General features: G+C 36.3%; 3 protein-coding genes across 19 annotated transcripts; 1 reads left to right on the top strand and 2 right to left on the bottom strand.

Moving 5' to 3' along the window:
• Positions 1 to 8,033: 8,033 nt before the first annotated feature.
• LOC142548884 (uncharacterized) lies at positions 8,034 to 12,418 on the bottom strand. 17 transcript variants are annotated; one of them, XM_075657512.1, is made up of 3 exons: positions 12,200 to 12,416; positions 10,484 to 10,751; positions 8,034 to 8,276 (listed from the first exon to the last, which is right to left on the bottom strand). In XM_075657512.1, the coding sequence occupies exons 1-3, from the start codon at positions 12,305 to 12,307 to the stop codon at positions 8,230 to 8,232; spliced, it is 423 nt and encodes a 140-aa protein (XP_075513627.1). In that variant the 5' UTR covers positions 12,308 to 12,416; the 3' UTR covers positions 8,034 to 8,229. The 17 variants fall into 17 exon arrangements, 1 of the variants encoding a protein (XP_075513627.1); XR_012821015.1 differs by lacking the exon at positions 8,034 to 8,276 and adding an exon at positions 10,931 to 10,987 and having other exon boundaries at positions 9,327 to 10,751; positions 12,200 to 12,418; XR_012821016.1 differs by lacking the exon at positions 8,034 to 8,276 and adding an exon at positions 10,931 to 10,987 and having other exon boundaries at positions 9,327 to 10,744; positions 12,200 to 12,418.
• A 1,212-nt stretch (positions 12,419 to 13,630) lies between these two features.
• Positions 13,631 to 18,395, bottom strand: LOC142548883 (putative serine/threonine-protein kinase PBL8). Its single transcript, XM_075657511.1, has 6 exons — positions 18,133 to 18,395; positions 17,219 to 17,562; positions 16,731 to 16,866; positions 15,817 to 15,953; positions 15,325 to 15,448; positions 13,631 to 14,347 (listed from the first exon to the last, which is right to left on the bottom strand). The coding sequence occupies exons 1-6, from the start codon at positions 18,182 to 18,184 to the stop codon at positions 13,938 to 13,940; spliced, it is 1,203 nt and encodes a 400-aa protein (XP_075513626.1). The 5' UTR covers positions 18,185 to 18,395; the 3' UTR covers positions 13,631 to 13,937.
• Positions 18,396 to 18,497: 102 nt separating this feature from the next.
• On the top strand, positions 18,498 to 23,813 carry LOC142548882 (DNA replication licensing factor MCM6-like). The gene is given in 17 exon segments (XM_075657510.1): positions 18,498 to 19,068; positions 19,150 to 19,312; positions 19,895 to 20,000; positions 20,003 to 20,087; positions 20,171 to 20,366; positions 20,539 to 20,613; positions 20,770 to 20,999; positions 21,078 to 21,192; positions 21,371 to 21,445; positions 21,564 to 21,704; positions 21,842 to 22,045; positions 22,121 to 22,282; positions 22,356 to 22,411; positions 22,510 to 22,664; positions 22,754 to 22,879; positions 23,091 to 23,221; positions 23,521 to 23,813. Coding segments are annotated over 17 exon segments (2,544 nt in total). The 5' UTR covers positions 18,498 to 18,676; the 3' UTR covers positions 23,653 to 23,813.
• The last annotated feature ends 1,554 nt before the right edge of the window (positions 23,814 to 25,367 follow it).

Genomic DNA, 25,367 nt, shown 5'->3' with positions numbered 1-25,367 from the left:
AAGGTTATTCGAGTTGCGATCGAGGAACGTGGACCAATGGCTGAAAAATAGAAAATATTTTTATTAAATAATTATTTTTAATTATTTAAAATATGGCCGATGCTTTTTAGTATTTTTGAAAATAAAGGGTTTTGAGGTGATTTTATACGCCGGGACGTAAACTTTATCGATATTGGTTTTTCAATTAAAAATCGGACTTTTTGGCAACCCGGCTAATAAATTCACAAACTTAATTAAACAAAAACATTGCTAATATTTTATTTAAATCCTAAATAGACTAATGGGCCTAATTTAATGGCTTATTAGGCCTAAAGTCTAGATTAGTGATTAGTTTAATATTTAATTTGTTAATCAAATCAAAACCTAGTCTACCTTGCAAACCAAGTCTCGGCCACTCAAGTTTTAAATCTGAAAACTCTCTCTCCCAACCCTACACTTCACGGCACAACACACAATCATATTAGAGAGGATTTCTTGAGGATTTCGTAGGTAGCAAGAAGAACAAGCCAACGTTTGCGTCCCGTTCTTCGTCGTCAACGATTATTCGAGCGTATAATACGCAAAGGCACGCCATACATCTCTTTTTTCTCATCTATCACATCATAGTATCGTTTTAAATATCGTGTGCATGAAAAACATGAAATTCTTTGAATTAATTTCGGAATATTGCACATACATGTATGAAATCCATGAATTTTGATCCAAAAACATGTTTATATGGTTGCTAAAGGGGCTGTCATGGCTAGGATATAATTAAGGATGATTTACACAAGTTTTAAGAGTCCTAATCACCCCAAAATGCTGCACAAACATGAAAGTTAAAGGCTGGAATCCAAGGGGAATACGTACAGAGAGGGACGATGGTTTTGGTTGGGTTGTCAAAGTGCAAGGTTTCGGTTGTCTTGCATGGGGTTTAGGGGTTCGACCAGGGCTTGAGGAGGGCTCGGTTGGGATGTGGCTAGGTCCTAGATAGGGTCCTAGGGTGGCTAGGTTCGAAGGAGGAGGGTGAGGAAGAGCCCTTGCGAGAAGGGACTCTTCACGCGTAACTTTCAGGGTGGTCGAGGGTTTCAGGTGCTATGGCTCGGTCTGGGGGCCAGCTAGTGGTCCATCAGGGTCCTAAGGTGATGGGTAAGGGTCGGGCCAGGGGCTTGGGCGGTGTGGTTCGCTGCTGGCTTGAACTGAAGTGGTGACCGTGAGGATGGCAGCAAGGAGGATGATCGCGCCCAGGCTGTTGCTGTGTTCAGGAAGATCGCTGCACGGGTTCAGGGGCTGGGTTAGTCCGGGCTTGGGCTGGGCGTGGTCTAGGGAAGGTTAGGGTCGTGTGGGCTCGGTGGTGGCTCAGCTGGAAGTGTCCTAGGTTGGCTAGGAGTCCTTATGTGATTAGGAGACACAAACACATACACGGGCAGAATTTGGGGCAAGGTTCAGCAGGTGTTTGAGCGGGTTAGGGTCATGTTTTTGGGGCCGGGCTTGGTCAATAGGGTCCTTAGATGGGTTGGCTAGGTTTTGGCTCGAGGTGGCTCGGGCGTGGCTCGAGTAAATCGAGAGATGGCTCGGGTGGTTCGATAACGTGTCAATTTCGAAAATTAAAGAAGGAAAAATTGATCCGAGGGTCCACGGGGTGGCTAATGACTTGGGAGGGTAGAATAAATCATAAAAAGGTTATGTTAAAAATTTGGAATCAAAATAACGAGTTTTGGATTTATTCGGAATTTAATCGCCGCACGAAACTCTAATTAACGAGTTAATTGAAACGCCTAGTTTTAAGCTTTATAAAATTATAAAAAATTATATTTAAGCTTAAATAATTATTATAAGTCTAAGTTTTAATTTGGGAATTTTATATTAAGGTTTGGTTTAATTCGGGATTAAAACGTGTTAATACGTCTTATTTAAAGATTAAATTAAAAGTCTAACATTTAAGCCAAATAAAATTATGGAAAAATTCACGTAAGCTTAAATAATTATTTGGGACATGTTAGAGTCATGAAATCAAGAAAAAGTCGAAAACGTAAAATGTTTTTAGTCCAGGGGTAAAATGGTCTTTTTACACCGGGAAATTAGTAAAGGTCATGGCAGTGCCCTAAATACTGTTTTCATGATATTATGATTATTTTTAAATGTATATGAATTGTTCATGATTAAATGATGATTTTTGAATATCTAAGAGATTTTTATGATTTAAGAAGACATTTAAAATACATGTTGCGTGCTTGGTTTCAAAAAGAAAAAAAATATAATGATATTCATGATTTTTCTAAAGTGATGTGAATGAAAAATGTTGAAGGATGTGAAATAATTGTGACTAATTCGTTAATGTTGGCGACGTCGTGAGGGTTATGGTCCCAGTGGGAGTCCGACGATCGTGTTTCCATAATTGCGAATATGTGGTAACGGATATGTGGTAACGGTTTGTGGTAACGGAAGAATGAGAATATTGTGAGGGAAAAAGGCCCCAGAGGGAGCCCATTTATGGGAAAAGGCCCCAGAGGGAGCCCCGACGATCGTATTTCTATTCGAATCATGATAGGCCAGGGCCCAGTTGACCGGTGAGAGTGTTGCTGGAGTCCCCCGCCGCCCAGTACTGTGGTTTTATGTAGATGGATCCATCGACCCTCATGAGCATGATCAGGAAAGTCACAATTAACGATCTGAATTCAACAAAAGAAAAGAGAAAAAGAAAAGAAAAATGTTCATGATCATGTTAAAGGTTTTACGTCATGTCATGTTGAGGAAAAAAGGAAAAAGTTAAGGTTTATGATTGCATGTCATGAAAAAGTATTTTATGAAAATGTTTATGTTTAAAGTTTTATGCATCATGAAAATGTTTACGAAAATGTTTATGTTTATGCATCTTCATGACAATGATATTTTAGGTACACATATTTTTCACCGTTATATGTTGACTGTATTACGTATTACTCGTTATCAAGATTATGGTGTGTTGAGTCTTTAGACTCACTAGATGTGATGGATGCAGGTGGTATTGAGGGAGGACTTGATGAGTGATTTGACTGGGCTGAAGGCGCACACAACCCGAGGACCAGCGCTACATTTTCCTGCATTATGCTTTATGATTTAAGTTAAAGATTTTTAAGTTTATTTATTTATGCATTTGAGAGATTTTTGAGAGGTTTAGTATGGGCTATTCTTTTCAAATTATTGCTTTTTAGGTTTGGTAAAATGTTTGACAATTTTATGCTTTAAAATATTTTCCTTTGGATTTTTAAATAGCAGTTGGATGGTTATTTTTAAAATGATGTCAAAATATTTTATGGTTCGACCGATGCTAAGTGAGGATAAAAAAAAATTTCTAATACTTTTAAAGCAATAAAAAGGGCAGGACGTTTCAGAATCTCAGTTAATCAATTCCAAAAATCATATCAATTACATAATCAGTCCGTTTTTTAATCTACTTCGATTCTATGACGTCTAACATGTCAAGAACATCATATATGAATCCCATTCAATTCTGACAACATCATAATTTTAAAACATATCAAAACGTAGTAAAACTTACGTCCAGTTGTAGCCTACGTCGATATGAACACAATACTGAAGTCGGATTTAAAATCGGACGGACGAATTTCTCACAAAAGGCGCAAGTATTTTCAACGCATTTACAGAAACTTTTCTCGACTCCTATTTCTTTTTTTTTTCCTTCTTCTGAAATGCAACTTATTTCTTATATATATAGACGTACACGTTGCCAGGTTATGGCAAGTGGCTTGCTTCTTGTTTTGCATGCCGCGCGCCCAAAATCCGTGCATATGCGCCAGAAGCACTGTCCGGCTCCTGGACTACTCGCGCATATGCGCGCACTGACATCGCGCATATGCGCGAGACCTACTGTCTCCGCATATATCCCGCACATCGCCTCGCGCATATGCGCGACTCATCTCCGCGCATATGCGCGAGACTCTCTGGAGTTACTCGCATAGGCTTCGCAACTACTGGCGCATATGCGCGCCTCAATCCGGCGCATATGCGCCAAAGCTTCTGCTCCAAAACGTTGGCTTCTGGACTGCTCGCGCATATGCGCGCACCCAAGTCGCGCATATGCGCGAGACCTTCTGGTCACGCACCACTCTTTCCGCACAACTCGCGCATATGCGCGCCTCCATCCGGCGCATATGCGCCCACTGCTCTGCCATGCTCGCGCATTCCAGCCGCGCATGTGCGCGAGTACACACCTTTGCACATATATTCACGTCTTTTCTCGTCTTTCTCGGTCTACTCCGTTCTGTCTATAATTACTTCAATTAATCAAGAAATCATCATAGAATAATCTCAGATTACGGTAAATATACTCCAAATCATTTCCGATTACGGTAATCAAATTCTCGGGCCTTACATGTTTATGGATGTTAATAAATTTAATATGTTAAATTATGATTTTTAAATGTTTATGGATTTTTGTGATTTAACATTGACATTTAAAAGATATGATGCATGCTTGGTTTAAAAGAAAAACAATATTATATGCATGTTTTTATTAAGCGATGGAAATACGAAATATTGAAAGACGTGAAGGGATTGTGACTAAATGTGTTGGAAATATCGTGATGGTTATGGTCCCAGTGGGAGTCCGACGATAGTGTTTCTGTGGATACGAATATGAATACGAATACGAGTACGAATACGATAATATGTTAATACGTAAGGCCAAGCCCAGTTGATCGGTGAGAGCGTTGCTGGTGTCCCCGCCGTCCAGTATTGTGGTTACATGTAAATGGATCCATCGCCCAACACGTTTAAGAATACGAGTCACAATCACGATCTGAATTTAACAAACACGAATATGAATATGAATATGATGACATGAATATGTTGATATAAATATGAATATTAATATGAATATATTTATGTTTATATGAAAATGTGTATGAAAACATTTATGCATAAGGTTATGAAAATGTTTATGTTTAAAGTTTATGCATCATGAAATGTTTACGAAAATGGTTATGTCTAAAGTTTATGCATCTTCATGAAAACGATATTTTAAGTACAATTATTTTCACTGTTGTATGTTATCTGTATACGTATTACTTGTTATCAATATTATGGTGTGTTGAGTCTTTAGACTCACTAGGTGTGATTGATGCAGGTGTTTATGATAATAATGTAAATGGAGGTCTTGATGGTTGACTTTGCTGGACTGAAGGTGCATATAACCCGAGGACCGACGCTAGTTTTCTGCACTAGTTATTATTTATGATTTTAAGTTATGTTAAGAATATTTTTATGACTTTTAATTATTTATGAGTGGTTTTTGAGAGGTTATAGTATGAGCTATTTCCTTTGGTTTTCAAATTATAGTTGGTTGAGTTATTTTAAAACGATGTCAAAAATATTTTATTGTTCGGCCGATGCTAAGTGAGTTTTAATTTTTTAAAATCTAGTATGTTTAAGAAAACGAATAGCAGACGTTTCATTTTTTTGGAAAGATGAGTGCCTAGGCGCTACAAACTAGCGCCGCAGTGCCATAATTTGCGAAGCTCAAGCGCCTAGACCCTACAAACTAGCGCTGCAGCGCCTGAATTTGCGAAGCTCAAGCGCCTAGACGCTACCTATACAGCGCCGCTGCGCTACCTTAAAGAGATCACAATATGCAACACTCGACCCATGAATTGCAACACATACACATCACTAGACCCATGGATTGCAAGCTCAACCAACACATCACTCGACCCACACACACGACCCAAGTATGAAGAGCTCGACCCACTCTTCACACCTGGGTCGACGTGTGAGGGTCGAGCTCTTCACACCTGGGTCGATCCACCTGTGGGTCGAGGATGATGGGGCGAGATTTGGGCAGAGATTTGGGTCGAGTCAACACACATGCTCGACCCCCACACACGACCCAAACATCAGCACACACGACCATGCTCGACCCCACATATTTGCACACTCGACCCCACACCAGTACACTCCATACATCTGCTCGACCGACACACTTAGCACACTCAACTCACACTACCTTGCTAAACTGTAAATATTCACGTTAACTCCACCCATAAAAATTCTAACAAAAAACAATAAGAACTAAACTGAAACAAATCTAGTTACTACAACATAGCTTTACGATTATATATTTACTTCTCTTACAAATCTTCAAATTTTCAGTTGATTTTTGATTATTTTGTTGTGAAGAACACAAAAATAACTAAAATGAAACCCTGAAATCCGAGATGAGATCAATTAAAAAATATTTTTTTTAAAATGAAATCTAACTAACTAATTAATGAGCTAATTAATAATCTCACATAACTAACAAACTCTATTTCCTTGATTTAAAAAAGTCAAAACCTCTTTTGTTTAATTAAATTTTAAATGTATCATATATCTTTTATTAACCCAAAATGTGTGTTTCATGAGAAACCTTCCCTTCTTTAAAAATTTTTATCTAGATTTATATGCAAATTTAATATCTCCAATTGTTTTTTAAAAAATATTATATTTAACTTTCAGTTTACCAAAAAAACACATATTTCTTCACGCACACTTGCTACATAATTTTCAAAGAGACTGAAATTTTAATTTAAAATAAATATAATTTCACAATCACAAACAGATTTTGAAATAAATGTTGAAATTTAAACCAATTTCAAGGTCTTACCAATCGTTTGCAGTTATAATGATAATCACCAATCCGTACACGTTTTCCAAATTCTTCAAACTCGCTTTTCCGTAGCTTGATGTTGTCGAGTGCATGCATAAAAACAAAAGACATTAACAATAATTACAAGCTAATTCGAAACCATCAATAATATTTCCTGTTACTTGTTCGATATCCTCTCGACAAAATAAGTCATATTTCTCATCACAATTTTCATAATTTTCGACAAGAATTAGATCAAGAAAATTTATAAACTAACCTCGATCAACTAGCATATCATTTTCTTAGTTAAATAGTTGATCATACATACATCACAGTGTGGCAAAATTATTCATGATGTTTTGAAAATATGCTACGAAGCAAAATAGCGCAGGTAGCATATTCCAATTGATGCTCTTGATTGGCGCTTTCAAAATTTTCAAAATATCAAAGCCAAACCCAAAATCTTGTACATTCAGAAACTCTACTTCCCAGCAATGGAAGTATGGAATCCAAAGGTAAAGTTTTGGTCATCACATTGGCTACACACGATGAATCTATACATGAAGTATTAGTGCTTAATCAAACTGGTATCAAGAAAGGTCAGTTCATACCTGATTTAAGCTCCCACAGCGGGACAGATGGCATACCTCTAAGATGGCATCGAAGAGAGAAGAGTGAAAAAGTTTTAAAAAAAGAGTGCAAAGGTTGAGACAACATCAGAGTGATTGTTTTCTGAATACATAAAAAAATAGTTGACTACAAATTATTAATATACAATAATAACATGAGTTAAACACAAATCTAGCAATCACATTATAGTGTCTACTGTAATAAGATTGGTCATATCAGGATGCATGAATCAGGTAAATTCATGATATAACATAATATTTTACTTACATGTATGTTTCTGTTGCTGATCCCAACTGTTAGATTTTCCGTCATGTATTGTAAGCTGATCCCAACTGTTAGATTTTCCGTCATGTATTGTAAGTAAAATATTATGTTATATCATGATTTTTACCTGATTCATGCATCCATGACGGAAAATCTAACGGTTGAGATCAGCAACAGAAACATACATGTAAGCATACTGTAAACTGTAATAAGCTCGGTCATATCAGGATGCATTTAACAGTTTTTTACCATGTAGAACTGCATAACCAGTTAATCAACCTATTTCCGCTGTACTGCACTCAAGAGTCTTGAAAAGATTAGACACCAGATATATTACATTCATACCGTATACTGTGTACATCTGTGTACATTGACACGGCAACAAGTATTAAAAATCAATTGATCAAGTACCACCGAAATTTTTTGTTTTGTTATTTCATAAAATTATAACTAACATCTAATTGATAATTGTGCTACCCAAATTCAAAAACTCACAACTCATACATAAAACAACGTCATCGGTTTCAAAATAATATTGACAAATTGGAGATATATTTGGTCGATCTTACATGCAGCTCACAGTTTTCTTGTACAAATGCCCTATAAGCATAAGTATAATGTTTGAAGCAACATAAGAAAATAAAAGAGCTTCAAGCCATATGTTCCTAAAGCTCGAATCTTGGCTATGGTTTAAATGACAAAAGACCAGCCTTTGAAATCATATTTATTGATCAAGCTTGAGCCTGGAACTTTCGCCCAAGTTTGCCAATTCCAAACCCTGTAAAATTCCAACATCATCTTTACCAATTTCCAGCAATAAATCTTTAGAATCCATCCCAAGTCACAATCTTCCACTGATAATTGTAGCACAGTAGCTGAACAACTGTAAAACAAAGTACTCTGGATTCTTCATGACATAAAGCAACATATTGCCTCATTTTCATATCACCACAACTTATAATAACAGGAGGCTATATCGTTCTCAGCATTAGTATTTCAATACAGAAGATTGAAACTTAACCCATAACACATAAATCATAGTCTCCACTATTATGGATGAGTAGACGTAATGTTAGGATGCATTTTGGAGTATAAGAAGATAATGTACAAGGAACCACATAGAATAGTACCCAAGAAAAGATTTTGGGCAAATTGCATCAGCATCCTCGTAAAATTCAAAAAAACAAAAAACCCCTTGTGTAAAATTAATTGCATTTTAAACAATGTGTTATTAAAAATCAGGCATAAAACCCCTGAAAAATGGAGTAAATGTGCTTGAGATTTTTAACACAGTGCTTAAATGTGCCTGCTTTTAAAAAAAATTGAGGATATAATAGCCTGATAATAATTTTTTTAGAGGTTTTATGTTTTTTAAACTTTTCATAGGGGGCCTAATGCAATTAGCCCAAAAGGCTTTATCTGACTAAGTGTGACTTGATGATATAATCTTAGATTTGGAACTTTCTAATAGAGGGAGGTTTTATGAGACTTAAGTGCCAGATCCGCTAATATAATTTTAGATGTAGAAATTTCTGATCCATGACATGAATCATTGCCTCAAGCTGAGATCGGTTACACAAGCATGCACGCTAACGGCACTGAAATTGTGGCAACAAGTCAATTAAAAAGGTTCCCTACTTCTAGTACAAAGTATAGATTCATTGTGAAACCAGAGTTTGAATTATTTCACAGCAGTAACACAAGTTTATGTTTATACAGACGAGACAGGGAACCACACCAGAAAAATCTGAAACACCAGAATATATATGATAATGTGAGGGAAAGAACCAAGCAATAAAAACAAAAAAAAAATACGAAAAAAGCAACATTCATGACTAAATATTTCCCATTTATTGCCAAATATTTGAAATCATCGCAGGAAGATACAAATATTGATTTATTCTAATTTTGGATTTCAGAGAGCTCTTGATTCTTCTTAATCCCATATATAAACTATATGCACCATCATCTTCAGCGAGTTGACACTGAAAATTTTCTAGGTATAGCCAACCACCACATCTGTTCCTCGGCATATGTCCAAGGAGAAGCCCACTCATCCCAATTGGTGATATTCTTCAACTTCTCAATCAAATCATATGGAAGCGCATCATGTGAATATCCGTTGTTCTTCTCCATTTGTTACCACCTATCACTCTCTCAGTTGTTTTCCCACCAGGAACAGTGAGTAAGGGATTGCCTTCTGTTGTTTAACCTATCCTTTCTCCAATTCGCTTAAATAGAATAAATACACGTAACGGATGCCATATCACAGAGCAAAAGCACAAGTGAAAAAATTAAAAAGTGCAGATATTTGGTGAGTGGGGATATGATGACATATTTGTGTCTATAAAAGAAGGCAATCTGGCAATGGTTTGGTCAATCTACAACAGCAATAAATATTTTGTCACATTGTCGCAAAACTTATGTATTATATGTATATTCAGTAAATCTGAGCAATTATCATAGAATCTCACAAATATTATGTCATGAATCATATTAAGGCAATCTTAGACAATAACACCGATAACCTGTTCAACAATGGTGGAACAGTTGATGAATGGAAAGATTTCAAAAAAATAAAAATACGAGTCAAATTACGCAAGAAAGGGAAACTCTCTCACATGCACTTTTATACTTTGGCTAACTCAATCACTAATCCTGCCTCTTAACAAGAAATATGTTATGAATGTTTATTCGAATTACAAAAGAGAAAAGTCTAAATGGTAAATATTATTTGATAGTAGAATCAACGGATATACTTATAAATGAAAATTTAAGGTTGAAAAATTAACTATTTAATAAAAGGACATTCCAAAAGTTTTTGTCCATATTATATGTGATAAAAATAATCAACACATGCTCAATCACATTAAAATAATTGGGGTCTGAGATAAGGATTCAGCACTTAAATAATTGAGTAACTTAATTGGGATAAGTCAATTAAGAGTTTGGAACGACACTAACACATCGGAAAGTTAACCGTACCGGCTCTCCCCAGCTTCTGTAGTTGTATTACATAATTCCTTAGTGATTTGATAATCTCTTTTCCATCGTGATCTAGGAAAGATAAGTCTTTGATATCAATTGGATCAGTATCAACCCAAGCATCTCCGTGATATACTGGTATCCTCTTAGTTCCAAGCTTAATCCCAAGCTTGACAATAGTGTCTTTCTTGATGATGTTAAGAGTGTGCCAATCAATCCGGAAGTTGGCTTTCACCGGTACCAGTTCTGTACGAGATGGGTCTGCGTACTGTAACTCAAACCATTCAGGATATAAAAAAACCAAAGAAATTGTTACTCTGCTAACTTAAAAATGTACATGGTAATTGCATAATGAAACTCTATGGCTCATGTGCAACTTTATCAATTCATTACAAACATTCCCCTGATCAGAGAGAGACGAGTAAAAACTCAAGCGGAATTATCAACCTGTTGTGCATGCAACAATCACGTTGTCATGCTTGTCTGCATTGAAATAATTGGGGCCTGAGATAAGGCTTCAGCACTTAAATAATTGAGTAACTTAATTGGCACAAAAATAAATAAATAAATAGAAACAGTAACTTCGACAGCTGAAGATAATTGTATAAGAATATTATGGCTCATGTGCAACTCTATCAATTTAATACAAACATTTCTCCCCAATCAGAAAGAGTATAAACTCAATTGGAATAATCAGTATGTTGTACACAACAACCACCAATCACGTTGCAAACGTCCTTACTAAGACATTTTAGCATTTGCGTTCCAACCCAGGCATGAAAAATGTGTCCAACCTAGCCTGAGGGCAATTTTGAAATATTTGAGTTGCTTAAATAATGCCTCCCTCACAATTTGTTTCCATATTTTTTTTTATAGCGATAGCTGTTTCTTTAGGATTTCGTTTTCTATTTTCCTTTTCTGCTGAAGTAGGAAATTTGTTATTTTATTTTTCCCATTTCTTGGCATTGATATGTTCTGGTTCCATTTATATTATCTTCTAAGTTGCATCATTTAGAGAATTGGAGTGGAAAGCAAAACCTTCTTGTGGAATAAACTTTGACGACAGATCAAGCACCAGTGAGCATATTTGTGGATTAATGTCACCGCGAATTAACAAGATACTCAAATCTAAAAATTAAAGCCAAAAGTAAAAAACAGCAAAGAGAAACGTGTCGGAACAAATCAATAGGTATCACAGGTACCAAAATCATCAAATATTTAAACGCAGAAGATGCAACACCAGAAGTAAAGTAACATTATGACTCGCAATAAATCTTCTCAAAAATTCTTTCAACCACACGGCACGCATTGAACCATTGTAAATGACATGTTCCACACATCCAATCAATGCAACAAAAGATTCACCACAAAAGTGCATACACACAGGCTATCAGATCAAAACCAGAGTTGAAGAAAGCGAATCTCAGTTTTTTTAAACCTGTTGTTGGAAAATGTATCTGCCATCTTGAAGTATTTCCAAAGGATTACTCATTGACCACTCAACTTTCATCGTCTCACAAATGGGTTCAGAACGTGCAAATTACATACCTTACAGCAGCATCAGTCTTGGTAGAAATATAAATCATATATACTGAAATAAATTAAGCGAGAAGGGCAACTCTACTAATCTCCCTGAAATCTCAGCATCCCCGTTTTGCTTAAATTTACTCAGAATTTGCTGTAATTCGTAACAGCAATTGAATATGTACAAATTACCTCAATTTCCTGTCTTCGATCCACAATGCCTTTCTCATTTTTATCGAGACATCGAGCAAGAGGAAAGAACAACACACTGAATTTGTGCAATCCATGGAATACCGCCATCACCCACGAGCTCCATGCACTGGAAGAGTGTTGCAAATTCAGGAATTAGAATTTTCAAAAATAAAATCTACAAAACGAAAAGCAAATGATACTTGGAATCTCATACATATTAAAATTGTGTTAAATAAATTTTTTTTAATGATTAAGGTTAAAAATTTATTTTATTAAAATATAATAAGAGATTTAGACGAGATATATATTCAATTTTTATATTTTTTTATTAACTAAAATGGAATTTTGTATTTTGAAAAGAAAAAAGATATATGATGATACCAAAATTAGTTATCATATGTTAAGCTTTTGCAATTTAAACTAAATTCAAAAAAAACTTTAAAAATTTATAAAATTCAGAAGAAAAAAAAATTTGAAAATATATTCTTCAAATCCAACTATACTCGTATAATTAACTTAAAAAAAACACAATTTATTTCACTTTTTTTAAAAAATAAATTTTTTTTCCTATTTCATTTCAATCCAAATACGAAAATATATAACGAAGAAAAGATCTCTTTCATGTAACTTTCGCCAAACTCAATTCTCCCAAAATTTCATTGAAGATTTTTTGTCTTCTACTTTTGAAACAACGTCTTTCAAAGAAAAAAAAAAGAAAGTCGTTGCTTAAGGTTAAGGTGGAATGAAAACATCATAAAAAAACATTGGACAAAGACTAAAAATGAACGTATCGTAAATGCATAGTGTAATGCTTCCGCCAATTTTTTTGTTAGTATATCCAAGTTCAAACATGTGAGCAAAATTACGAGAGTACATGGCTCGATTAGAAAACTTAGTTTGTCTTAATGGAACGACCAAAATGGAAGACACGATCGTTCGAAAAATGACAGACAAGATCTTTCGAATAATTTTAAATGACAGAGAAGATCTTTCGAATAATTTGAAAAAGTTTCGACGAATGTTATAAAAAATCTAAGAGTATTTTATGTGAGTATTGCTCTAACGAAATAATATTATGCAAAAATTGAGCAATATATTATAAAGAAGAACAAAATAAGGAGGAGGGCGTTGGAAAATCGGATCACGTAGAAAGATATTGAGTGAAGTGCAACGTCAATGTTTTATCATATGAGAGAACAAATTATTCATAAAAAATTCTACCCTAGTTAATTAGATTTAACTATTAGTAAATTTATTTCCTTTTTAACATTTTAAATTACATGTGTTATTTTAATATTTATTGAATTGAATAAAAGAAATTCACATTCAAACATAATTTTCTATTATATCATATTACACACTGTATATTTTCCATGGTGTTGCCCTCCACAAAGATTAATCATCATATTTGTTTTAAAGGGGAACGATGCAAGCAAAGCAAAATTCTCTAACTTCAAAATGGACAAAATACATCTATTTGGATCACAAATCCAAAACATACTATCACCAAAATGTCAAAAGGGGCAAGGGTTTTATAACATAAATAAAGAACAAGCTTGCAATTTTCACACAGATATACATCCAGCACAACGCAGCAGCAAATGGCACCCCAGCCCACGACGAGTTATGGCAGGCTCGAATGAACAAACACAGATACATCATATATGTGAACAGTTTTTTCCATCTACTCTGGCCGAACATTTTCTGCTCCCACATGAGTACCACAAGCCTTAGAAATTCAGCTTTGCATCCGGTAACCTGGAATCCTACCTGAAACAAATGGGCTGCCACTGCATATAAATGTAGGGGTTGAGGACGAAGATGGTGACACCTCGCTACCGCTGGTGCATTGCAAAGGCTCCAATGTCTCAACTACATCGCTCATCAAAGGTCTAGCTTTCGGGTTTTGGCTCAAACAATAGTATGCCAAACTGCAAGCTTTTTGTGATGCTCTTACAGAGTACTGGTTTTCTAATCTAGGATCGATTATCTGAATCAATTTCCTCTTGTCATTTAGTTTTGGTCTGGCCCAATCTACCAGGCTTACTTCCTTGCTCGGCCTAGTCTTGTCAACAGACTTCCTTCCGGTTAATAGTTCCAGAAGAACTACTCCGAAACTGTAGACATCACTCCTAGCAGTAAGGTGACCTGCCCATGTCATGAGGTGACATCAACCAGATACTCGAGAACAGAAAAGCAACCAACAAATCAACTCCAAATTTTATGGAATAATAACCATCACTGAGAGATTAGTATTCCTTAAAAACAGATGTATCAATGGACTCTGAGTGCTTAAGGATGCATGTAAACAAATTACAAACCCGTAGTAATTTAACGAAGTAAGGATTCCAACTTCTGCGCCACATGCACATGGAGCTTAAAATGACATGGATCCCACAATCCCTTATAAAATCGGATGACATGATATATGTACACAATGCAGTGCATCAATCTATAAAGAAAGTACGTAAGTCAGGCTTTCTAAAGCTTATTTTTGCATGCTAATATTTGCATCAACACATAAAGAAAGTATAATATATGTATACAATTATTTCAAATCCTTTATATAATTCGAATATCTTTCGATCTTTTGAATTTCAAAACTCTTCTCAATATTTTATATTTTTATTCTAGTCAAAACCATCGATCCAAATACTCCCGAATTGGAGTCATTTGAAATCTAAATTATGAATACTCACTCCAACTCCACATCCTTAAATCAAACGCAACTCAAGAGAGAGTTCTCTTTCATCAATACTTATCAATAACACACACTTCTCCTAAAGTTTTCTTCTTCCATGAAACTAAACCTCAAAAGCCTCGGTCTGGCTTTGAAAAGATATAGAAATAGCTGTATATTGGAACCCACAATAATGACTTATCATGACATAGTTCCATTCTCTTGCAACAAAATCATTTCACAAAGATGAATCTATTTTCTCATGTGGTGTATTGTTTATCTTGTGGAAGATCAAAGCTCTTAACATTGATATATGATGGCTGACATTAATATTAGACCTCTCTAAATACATTTATCTTCAAGAGTTGGGATTACATTTCAAATAACAGAGAGATGTAAGAAGATATGCCGATAAAAGGCAATAGTAAAAATTAAGAGGTAATACCAGTCATGACATATTCTGGGGCCGCATAACCATAGGTACCCATAACTCGAGTGGATACATGGGTCTCGTCACCTTGTGGCCCCGCTTTTGCAAGCCCAAAATCAGAAAGTTTTGCCACATAATCCTGCAACCCATGCATAATTTATTAGCTAAAGTGATAAAGTTCCTTCTCCAAAATGGTTATCATTGAGAGATAGCTATTAACGTTGACAATTCCGTTCCTCTTTTATCTGATAATTTCCAGTATTTTGATCAAGTCATTCATTGTTTTTTTTTTGAATCTTTGTAAGGCTTCCAGGAAAACCTGTTGCTGGACTTGATTAATTGCCCTTGTGCTTGATTGTAAAAGTAGACCACGTGCTTAAGAATTGACTCACACATATATCCCAAAAGAAATAGGTGACAGTATAATCGAGTCATTTTTTCCCAGTTAAGAGACCAGGAAGAGTGAAAAGGAAATATTTTAAATCAAAATATAACACCGCCACCTACCGAGTCCAGAAGAATGTTTGACGTCTTGAAGTCCCGATATATAACTGGCCTTTCAGCATTATGAAGGAAAGCAAGCCCTTTAGCGGCCCCAAGAGCAATCATCATCCTTGTTGACCAAGATAGTGGAGCAGTTGTTTCTGGATGCCTCAGAACATTCCAAGTAAATTTTAGCCAGCAAAAGATCAAATGAATCACACAAGAAAGAGAGATGCACTTTTCAGCATAGCACCCATGCCAAAGAAACACAGAATAATATATGCAAATGTGTTAGCGACTTCGAAATCAAATAATGCAAACAAGGTAGAAAAGCTAGAATACAATGAGCAGAAAAAGGAACTTTATAGAACCAAACTGAGAAGAGAAATAATTGAGTGGAGATGTCTCCAATGAAATTAATTTAGCTCCAACACAATATACAAGCAATGATTGATTTAACGTTAAGAATTATATCATGTCTAATTGCCGATTTTAAAATTTGTTCGCTAATCTTTTACGAGTTATGTTACTCCATTAATCATACCTCAATTTATTTAGGATCTCAACATAAAGCACCATTTGAATTGCATGAAAATGTCTACATGAACCAGTTTACTGAACTATATGAAAATTCTGAACATCACCAGACTCTAAACTCATGCTTGACTGTTATTAACTCAGTGTGCTCCAACTGCATGCCAGTCATATCTCCTTCACAAAGCAGAAACATACACATAGGAACTAGGAAAGCAAATATCCGACTACGGCACGAACCAAGATGGAACAGCTTTCTTAAATAGAGGAAAATTCACCAAGCCAAAAAAGTGAGGAGCCATTTTTTCACCAACGTTCTCACAAGAAAAAACGTAAATGAGATGGAAGAAAAACTTATTAGTAACAACAGCAAAAAAACTAAGCTTAGGAAGAAATAAACCTACTTCGAAAGAGGTGATTTTCAAGGCTTCCTCGAAACATGAACTCATAAACTAGTAACCTGTGATCGTCCTCACAGCAATATCCAATCAACTTTACCAGATTTGGGTGCCTGAGCTGCCCGAGGAAGTTGACCTCAGTCTGAAACAGGAAATCAACCGGGTCATTCAGATATTCTGGACATATTCATGAGGCAATAAGATGGAACTGTAGGGAAATTGACGAACCCAGCATTCATGGTAACTTTGTGTCGCATGAAATTAAACTTTTACAAAGTAAAAACGGCTTGACTTGTAGAAATTTAACTTTAGATACAACCAATTCTTTCATAAGAAGAAGAGTAACCATGAACATAAATAAAATAGGAGGAGGATTGAGTACATCATCCACCAACAACTTGAAATGAAGCACAGAAAACAATTGCAGTTAATACATGTAAGCACAAGAAAAAGGAAGTCAGTCCAGCAAGGGAAGAAAAAATCCAAAAACTCACCAGCCATTCACGGTGTCCTTGAAGGCCTTCCTTGTTAAGAACCTTAACAGCAACAGGGAGAGATTTGAGTCCAACCCGAACATTCTCATCAATGTAACCTTTGTACACGGTTCCAAAGCCACCTTCTCCAAGTATGTAGTCAGAACAGAAGCTTTTTGTGATGGTCTCAAGCTCAAAGAGGGTGAAGGCAATTACATGTGTGTACAGCAAGGAGTTTTTCCGAAAGTCCTCCAAGTTATGAGGTGTGGAGGGATCACTCAGATCTGACGTAGAGCGACTGTGTTTCCTCCCTAGACCTGATAGATTCCTGGTGGTAACTGGCAACACCTGGAGCTGCTGTTGAACTGGTCATTGTTTTTCATTTCAATTCTAACATTAGTATCCTCGAACTTCTGAACCCCCCAGTTACACTATCTCCTCCATTCAAACGATAGGATGCAAATGCAATCAAGTGACGCAATATTTCAACAATTACATAATGCTTATGCTTTGGGCAACAATCCCACTCACACCAAACCCAAAAAGAAAAAGGAAAAAAACTACGACATTGGAGAGCAAGCACAAAAAAACTTAAAAGCAATCTCTTATAATTATGAAAAATATGGAGTAACATTAAACCCTAACTAAAACTCCCACATTCAAAACGATAGAAACGGAATCACTAAGAGCTGAAATTATACAATGGTCACACATTTTGCATAATAACAATAATCACATGAAAAATAAAGAAACACACAAAAAAAAAAAACAGAAAACCAAGCAGATATCAGTACTAGATACAACTGTTCACTCAAAAAAACCTGAAAAAGAATTAAATGACTGGACATTCAGAACAAGAAGCTGGGAAAAAGAAGCTAAACCTAGATCTACCAGTGTACGGCGCAATGCAAGAAAAATGATAGTAGATAAGGAACCTTGAGCGGTGGCGACGATGGCTGATTCTTCCCTAGTGCCGCAGTTGCCCATCTTGTTTGTGAGGCAGTGACGCAGTTGGTCTCATTCTTGGGGAAATTTAGGTGGGGGCCTAACACTTGGAGGATTCAACTCTACTTGGATTGTTATACTTTTCTCCATTCGGACACAAAACTAAAACAACATCGGCAAAATTTCAAATTTGATGAAATTGTCGTAGAAAATCATTACGGTCAATGTAAGTTTCCATCGAACAAATTCTTTAGGGAGTGAAAATAATATTATGTTCGAAGAATTTTTTAATTAGTTTGGACCAATAAAGGAAAATAAAAACATCTTCTTTATCAGGGCCATATTGGGCTGTGCTGGTCTGGCCCAGCCCAGTTCAAGCTTATGGCCGGTGGAGGGAAATAGTGGCGGGAAACTGGCCGTTTTCCCGCCTTCGTCCGCACCCTCCATATCTGAATCGTTTCGATTTCGAATCTAGAACCAAACGCGTATCTTGATTTTGTTAGCGGGAGAAGAGGGATAATTAGATTCCGGGAAATGGAGGATTATGGCGGCGGCGGCGGGGGGGGGGGATACTGTCTGGACGAGAAAGCAGTGCGGGTGGAGAACATCTTCTTGGAGTTTCTCAAGACATTCAGTCCGGAAGCGGAGGGAGGCCGGGGAGGCGGGCGGTATCCGCCGTACTACGAGGCTGAGGTAGAGGCGATGAGGCCCAACGAATCCAACACCATGTTCATCGATTTCTCTCACGTCATGACCTTCAATAATATCATACAGAAGGCAATCTCAGATGAATTTCTCCGTTTCGAGCCTTACTTGAATAGTGCATGCAAGAGGTTTGTCATGGAGCTTAAGCCTACATTTATTGCTGATGATAATCAGAATAAGGACATTAACGTTGCGTTCTACAACCTCCCCATGGTCAAGAGGTGCTGCTAATTTACTTCTTTTGTAATCAGACAACGGTTGCGATTTGTTTGTTTTATTAATTCGATTGTGCGCTTTCGCAGATTGAGGGAATTGACCACCGCGGAGATAGGGAAGCTTGTGTCAGTGAGTGGCGTAGTCACTCGGACCAGCGAGGTCAGGCCCGAACTTCTTCAGGGCACTTTCAAATGTTTGGACTGTGGAAATGTCGTCAAGAATGTTGAACAGCAATTCAAGTACTCCGAGGTTATTCCCCCCTCTAATACGTTCATATTAATGCATACATGACAAAAAAATGTGGCCTTTTTGCTAAACTGTCATCTAGTGCTGGTTCTGCCATTGTAGTTAACTTGTTAGTCTATCTTTACTATGGGTTGAGGCAAGATTTTTTTTTACCAGCTTCTAGAGTACATCCAAGTTTAAGAATTGAGGCAAGAAAGGATGAATCGTTTATCGGAACCAGAATTCACATTAATTCCCTTATAATGAATAATGAGTTTCAAATACTGGTTCTCCAGTGTCTGACACTGCAAACAGGTTATTTATTTAATCCGAGCGAGTGTTGTAATTTGAGATTGTGCCAAAGAAACAGTTGACACCTATTTCTTGTACTTGGACTTGGGTGCTACGTTCCACTGAGTTTATAAAAAAACATATATATGTGTATTTGCTGTAATAAATAACGAAACTGATAGGACATGTCTCTGGGACGAAATTGATGCGAGCAGCAAGTTTACTATTGATGTTCTTATTGGTGCTACCTTCAACTGTTCGTCGAATCTTCTCTATCAACTCCATTTGTCTCTGAATCCCTCTGATCTTCTGCAGCCAATTATCTGCATGAATGCAACTTGCCATAACAGATCAAAGTGGGCGTTGCTGAGACAAGAAAGCAAGTTTGCAGACTGGCAGAGGGTTCGAATGCAGGAGACCTCCAGGAAATACCTGCTGGCTCCCTTCCCAGATCACTGGATGTCATTCTACGCCATGATATTGTTGAACAAGCTAGGGCTGGTGACAGGTGAGGATCATTTATTTGCATTGTCGATGCTTTGTTTGAATTGACTAGTGAAAAACTTCACGTCTCGTGCTTTAACTTTATAGGGTTGTATTCACTGGCACTGTTGTAGTTCTACCTGACATTCTAGCATTAGCCTCTCCAGGAGAGAGGGCTGAGTGCCGCAGAGAAGGATCTCAGGGTAAAAATGTAAATACTGGTCAAGAAGGTGCAAAAGGTCTTCGAGCTTTGGGTGTGAGAGACCTTTCTTACCGTCTTGCCTTTATAGCAAACTCAGTTCAGGTGTGTAATCCCTTTGATATTGTGCGTTTTAAGACATGATATTGGCTGAAGACTCTTGTAATGCTACGAACGAGTAAAACTCGACGTAAGATCATTAAGCTAATAAGCTGCATATTTAAGCTCTTAATTTTTTACTTCTTTCTTTATAAATGATTTTCTTTTTCCTTTCAAGATTTGTGATGGTCGAAGAGATAATGACATCCGAAATAGAAGGGATGTTGATGAGGATGATAGCCAGCAATACACGGTGGATTCCTTAACCAGCCAATTTTTTTTGTTCGAAGTTCAAGCTTTTTTTTTCATATTTTATTCATCCAAAACTCTTGTAAAGCCCGTTTCTCTGAAGTTTTGATCTCCTCATTTGAAATATGCCTTTTTCCCCATGGTTTTACTGGTTGGACAGGCAGAAGACTTAAGTGAGATACATAGGATGAGAAACACACCCGACTTCTTTAATAAGCTTGTTGACAGCATTGCACCAACGGTGTTTGGTCACCAAGATATCAAGCGAGCAATCCTGCTTATGCTTTTGGGTGGTATCCATAAGTTTACACATGAAGGCATCAACTTAAGAGGCGACATTAATGTTTGTGTTGTTGGTGATCCCAGCTGTGCGAAGTCTCAGTTTCTCAAGTATGCTGCCATTTGAATTTATTATGCCCTCTCATTAATTCAAGGTCGTTCTAAGTTTTATTGTTCCCCCCAACTTAGGTATGCCTCTCGTCTAGTTCCAAGGTCTGTCTACACTTCAGGAAAATCCTCATCCGCTGCAGGGCTTACCGTGACGGTGGCCAAGGAACCAGAGACTGGTGAATTCTGCATTGAGGTAGTAATTTTTTCTATAGGTTTTATGATGAATGATTCATTTGAGAGCTTTAGATTCTGATGTGAGGTTCTTTTGGAAATGAAAAGTAAACTTGAACCTTGAGCGGCAAAACTTCTTCGCCTGTGTCCTACTTATGTGCTGTCCCTGTGCTAATATACTATCTGTTGATTTCTTTCAGGCTGGGGCACTGATGCTTGCTGACAACGGCATCTGTTGTATTGACGAATTCGACAAAATGGATGTCAGAGATCAGGTAATTGTAACTTAGTTGATATTTTCCCCTGCCTCTGCTAAAAAATAGTTTAGAAAGGTGCTCAAGTGCAAAATATGGATTAACTTCAAGGGATTGTATCTCATTCACACATCTCAAGGTTGCCATACATGAGGCTATGGAGCAACAGACAATAAGTATAACTAAAGCTGGAATTCAAGCAACTCTGAATGCTAGAACTTCAATTTTAGCTGCTGCCAATCCCGCAGGGGGGCGATATGACAAGACTAGACCCTTGAAGGTGAGCATTCATTTGTGTCTTGCCGTTTGAATAAAACACCAGTATGGAAAGATCATGACCTTCTTTGAAAGTTTGGCCAATTGGATTTTGAAATGTCTTATTTTGTAGAGTAATGCTTCTATTATATACTTCTGTAGTACAATGTGGCTCTCCCTCCTGCAATTCTTTCAAGGTTCGACCTTGTATATGTTATGATTGATGACCCCGATGACCAAACTGATTTCCGCATTGCTCATCATATCGTGAGAGTTCATCAAAAGCACGAAGATGCCCTTGATCCTCCATTTACTACTGGACAATTGAAACGCTACATCTTATATGCAAAGACTCTGAAACCAAAGGTCTGTTCTTACCAGCATGGCAAGCATGTAATTGTAATTGTTAATAAAAACATGACAGGTCATATCGTCATGCAGCTAACCACTGAAGCTAGACAATGCTTGGTGGAATCATATGTTTCTCTTCGCAGAGGTGATGCGGCTCCTGGCAGTAGAGTTGCTTATCGGATGACCGTGAGGCAACTGGAGGCGCTAATAAGGCTATCAGAGGCAATTGCACGAAGTCATCTAGATACTGAGGTACACAAATCACTTTACAAATAATAAGTTGTCTGAATTTCTTTGCGTTGATTTATTTATCTTGTGTGGTTAGGTGCATCCTCGCCACGTACGTCTTGCTGTGAGACTGCTAAAGACATCAATAATCAAGTGAGTGATCAAATACATTTCTTGAAAGTTAAGTACCATAGTTATCACCCGTTTAATTAAGATTGATAATTATTATTGTTCATTTGATTGACTTACAGCGTGGAATCAACTGAAATTGATCTATCAGAGTTTCAGGAAGAGAATTATGACAATGATGGTAATGCCGATGGTAATGATGATGGAACTCGTGTTTCTAGCCGAGGCAAAAGCCATTCATCCAGTGAAACAGCTCAACCAGAATCTGAAAATAGGGGTTAGCGGAGAGTCATTCAAAATATTATATCTTCTTGCACTTTCTGAAGATGTACGCCCTTCTATATCACTGGCATCTTCATTGTGCAGAAAATGGAGCAGGGATTGCTAGCAAGCAAGGAAATAAACTAGTAATAAGTGATGAATATTTTCAGCGAGTAACCCGTGCACTCATAATGCGACTCAGGCAACACGAAGAGACAATAACACAACAAGGTGGTTGTCATACATCACAATGACTTAAAATGTTACATATATATATTGAAAAAGACAAAAATGAATAGAACGTCTCAAGAAGGGTGAAAAATTAAAGGACTGGAAAAAATGAGAATAGGAAAAATAACTGTTTCTTATTTATGTTGTAGGTTTCTATATTCTGGTGAAGTTTAATGTGAATATGCATGTTTATGTGTTTTTGTGACTGCAGGGACAGGATTGTCTGGAATGAAGCAGAGGGATTTAATTAAGTGGTATGTTGATCAGCAGAATGAGAAAAATAATTACAGCTCTATGGAAGAGGCAGCTGCTGAATTAACAAATGTGAAAGCCATTATTGAGGTACAAATTCACCCAATTAATGTTGATTACAATACTACTTTATAAACTGAATTTTTTGCCAGTAACTTCTAAATCGAAGTGATAATTGCTAAATATTCAATTAATGGTAAGTGAATGTGTAGTCTATATAGCAGAACCGAATGTTGTCCTGTACATTATAAGCTGATTGACTATTTGTCTTGTGTTGTGTAACGAAGCCTATTACAAATATTCAGTTAACTTAATGAAGGATTTACTCGCAAAACTTGGGGTTTTTCGACTTGTATATGATGCTGATTCGATTATTGGGTACGATGCAGAGTTTGATACGAAGAGAAGGCTGTTTGATAGTCGTGTATGATGGGAGACGAGCGGAAGAGGGTGAGACCGCAAAAGCTCCATCAAGAAATGATAGGATATTAGATGTGGCACCAAATTATTCTCTTGATTAATGGTATGTCACTGTTCTTTTACATTTCTTTCGTTGTACATAAGTTATATCACTTATATGCCATTCTTGGTATGATCCGGTCATGGTTGGAGTTGTTCAAGGGAGTCCAACATTGAAAGCATAAATATCTATGTAATGAACACCAAGTAGATCTATTCTATCTAGAAAATTGAATGTGTATTTGCATTCTAGATTATAGATGATATGACACAAAGAATTTCATATCAACAAGGAAATCTGGATTATCTGTCAGTTGGCAGAACCTGCAACCAACGTACAATTGAAAATTAATAAGAAAAATAGGGGCCCTTTTCCCAAAAGAGGACCTTTTTGATGTCGTAAAACTAAACCATGCATGTATATAATCATTTTGGTGATAATAATATTTCTGTTACGTTTAAAGGGGGAAAAAATTAAAGAATTTACACCTGAAATTTGAATTAAATTTCATAATCCATGAGGAGTCCCCAGTCTCCTAAGAAATAATTGCTGCCTGCTTGTCTCCTAGTTTGGTTTTTTCTGTTAGATGATAGCCATGTGCGCCGTTGGTACTTGTAGTTTCAAAAAGAGTTCATCTTTTACATGAATTTGCAGACTGGCCCCTTAATTCTTAAAATATATATATACACACACATACGTACAGATTATGATTTTTGAAAAAAAAAATGAGGACCAGTACTGGTCCTTGCTAGGTTCATCCAATATTTCAAAAATGCTTAAAAATAACTAAATTAGGAATGCATCCGAATTTAGTGGACTAGATACATGCACATACCCATTATTGGGACTCGATCCTGAACCAATCTAATTCCTAACTACACATGAGACTAAGCGGAATAGATTTGAATACATACAAGAAAACATTTTTATTTTTTTGGAGACCGATGCAAATATATTTTTGAATACATACGAAAAATTTAAAATTTCTTCCTATAATTTTAATTCTGTTGAAAAATATATTTAAAATGTGTGTATTGAATATTTGAATGTTGAATATTTGATTGTTGAAAATAAGAGTTGTAAATATTGAAAATTAGTGTGTGATGATGTAGGTAATGATGTATTTTATTTTTGGATTATTTGTAAAGATTTCCTATAAATAGATCTCTCATTTGTAAAGAAAATCACAATTGAGTAGAGAGAAAAATATTATAAAGTGTGTAGTTTGGTAAATTTTGAGAGTTTAAGATTTTTACTTTTTACCATAAATTTTTACTTTTTCACAACACGTTATCAGCACGAAGCTCTAAAAGTCCTCCATACTTTTCCAACCTCCAAACAGAAGAAAAAGGTAACAAAAGTAATAATATTTATTTTACTGTTTATTTATTGTGTATATATTTATAATATAATATAATGTTATTATTAGAAATAATAAAAATTAATTTTTCAAAAACTTGGTATAAATCCTGGGAGGATGTTAAGACGACATCCCACACTCCCGGCCCGGTAAGGGATACGACAAGTATAAAAGCCTATAAGGTTTTTTAAACAAAATAACTTATGACACCTCATTATAATAATGTGATATGATATACATAATTATTTAAACATGACTAATATTATATACATCATATTATTACCATAAAATTATACAAATACATACATTTATTTTTTGTACACCAACGTTCCTAAACCGTAACAAAACGACTAGTTTTTGCCATATAAATATGATCTCACAAACTATTTCAATCACTCCAACTTTCTCTTCTTCTC

Source organism: Primulina tabacum, chromosome 6 (assembly GCF_025594145.1).
Source record: "Primulina tabacum isolate GXHZ01 chromosome 6, ASM2559414v2, whole genome shotgun sequence".
Classification (NCBI taxonomy): Eukaryota; Viridiplantae; Streptophyta; class Magnoliopsida; order Lamiales; family Gesneriaceae; genus Primulina; species Primulina tabacum.
Note: the sequence above shows the minus strand (reverse complement) of the source record. Positions and strands in the feature narration are given on the sequence as shown.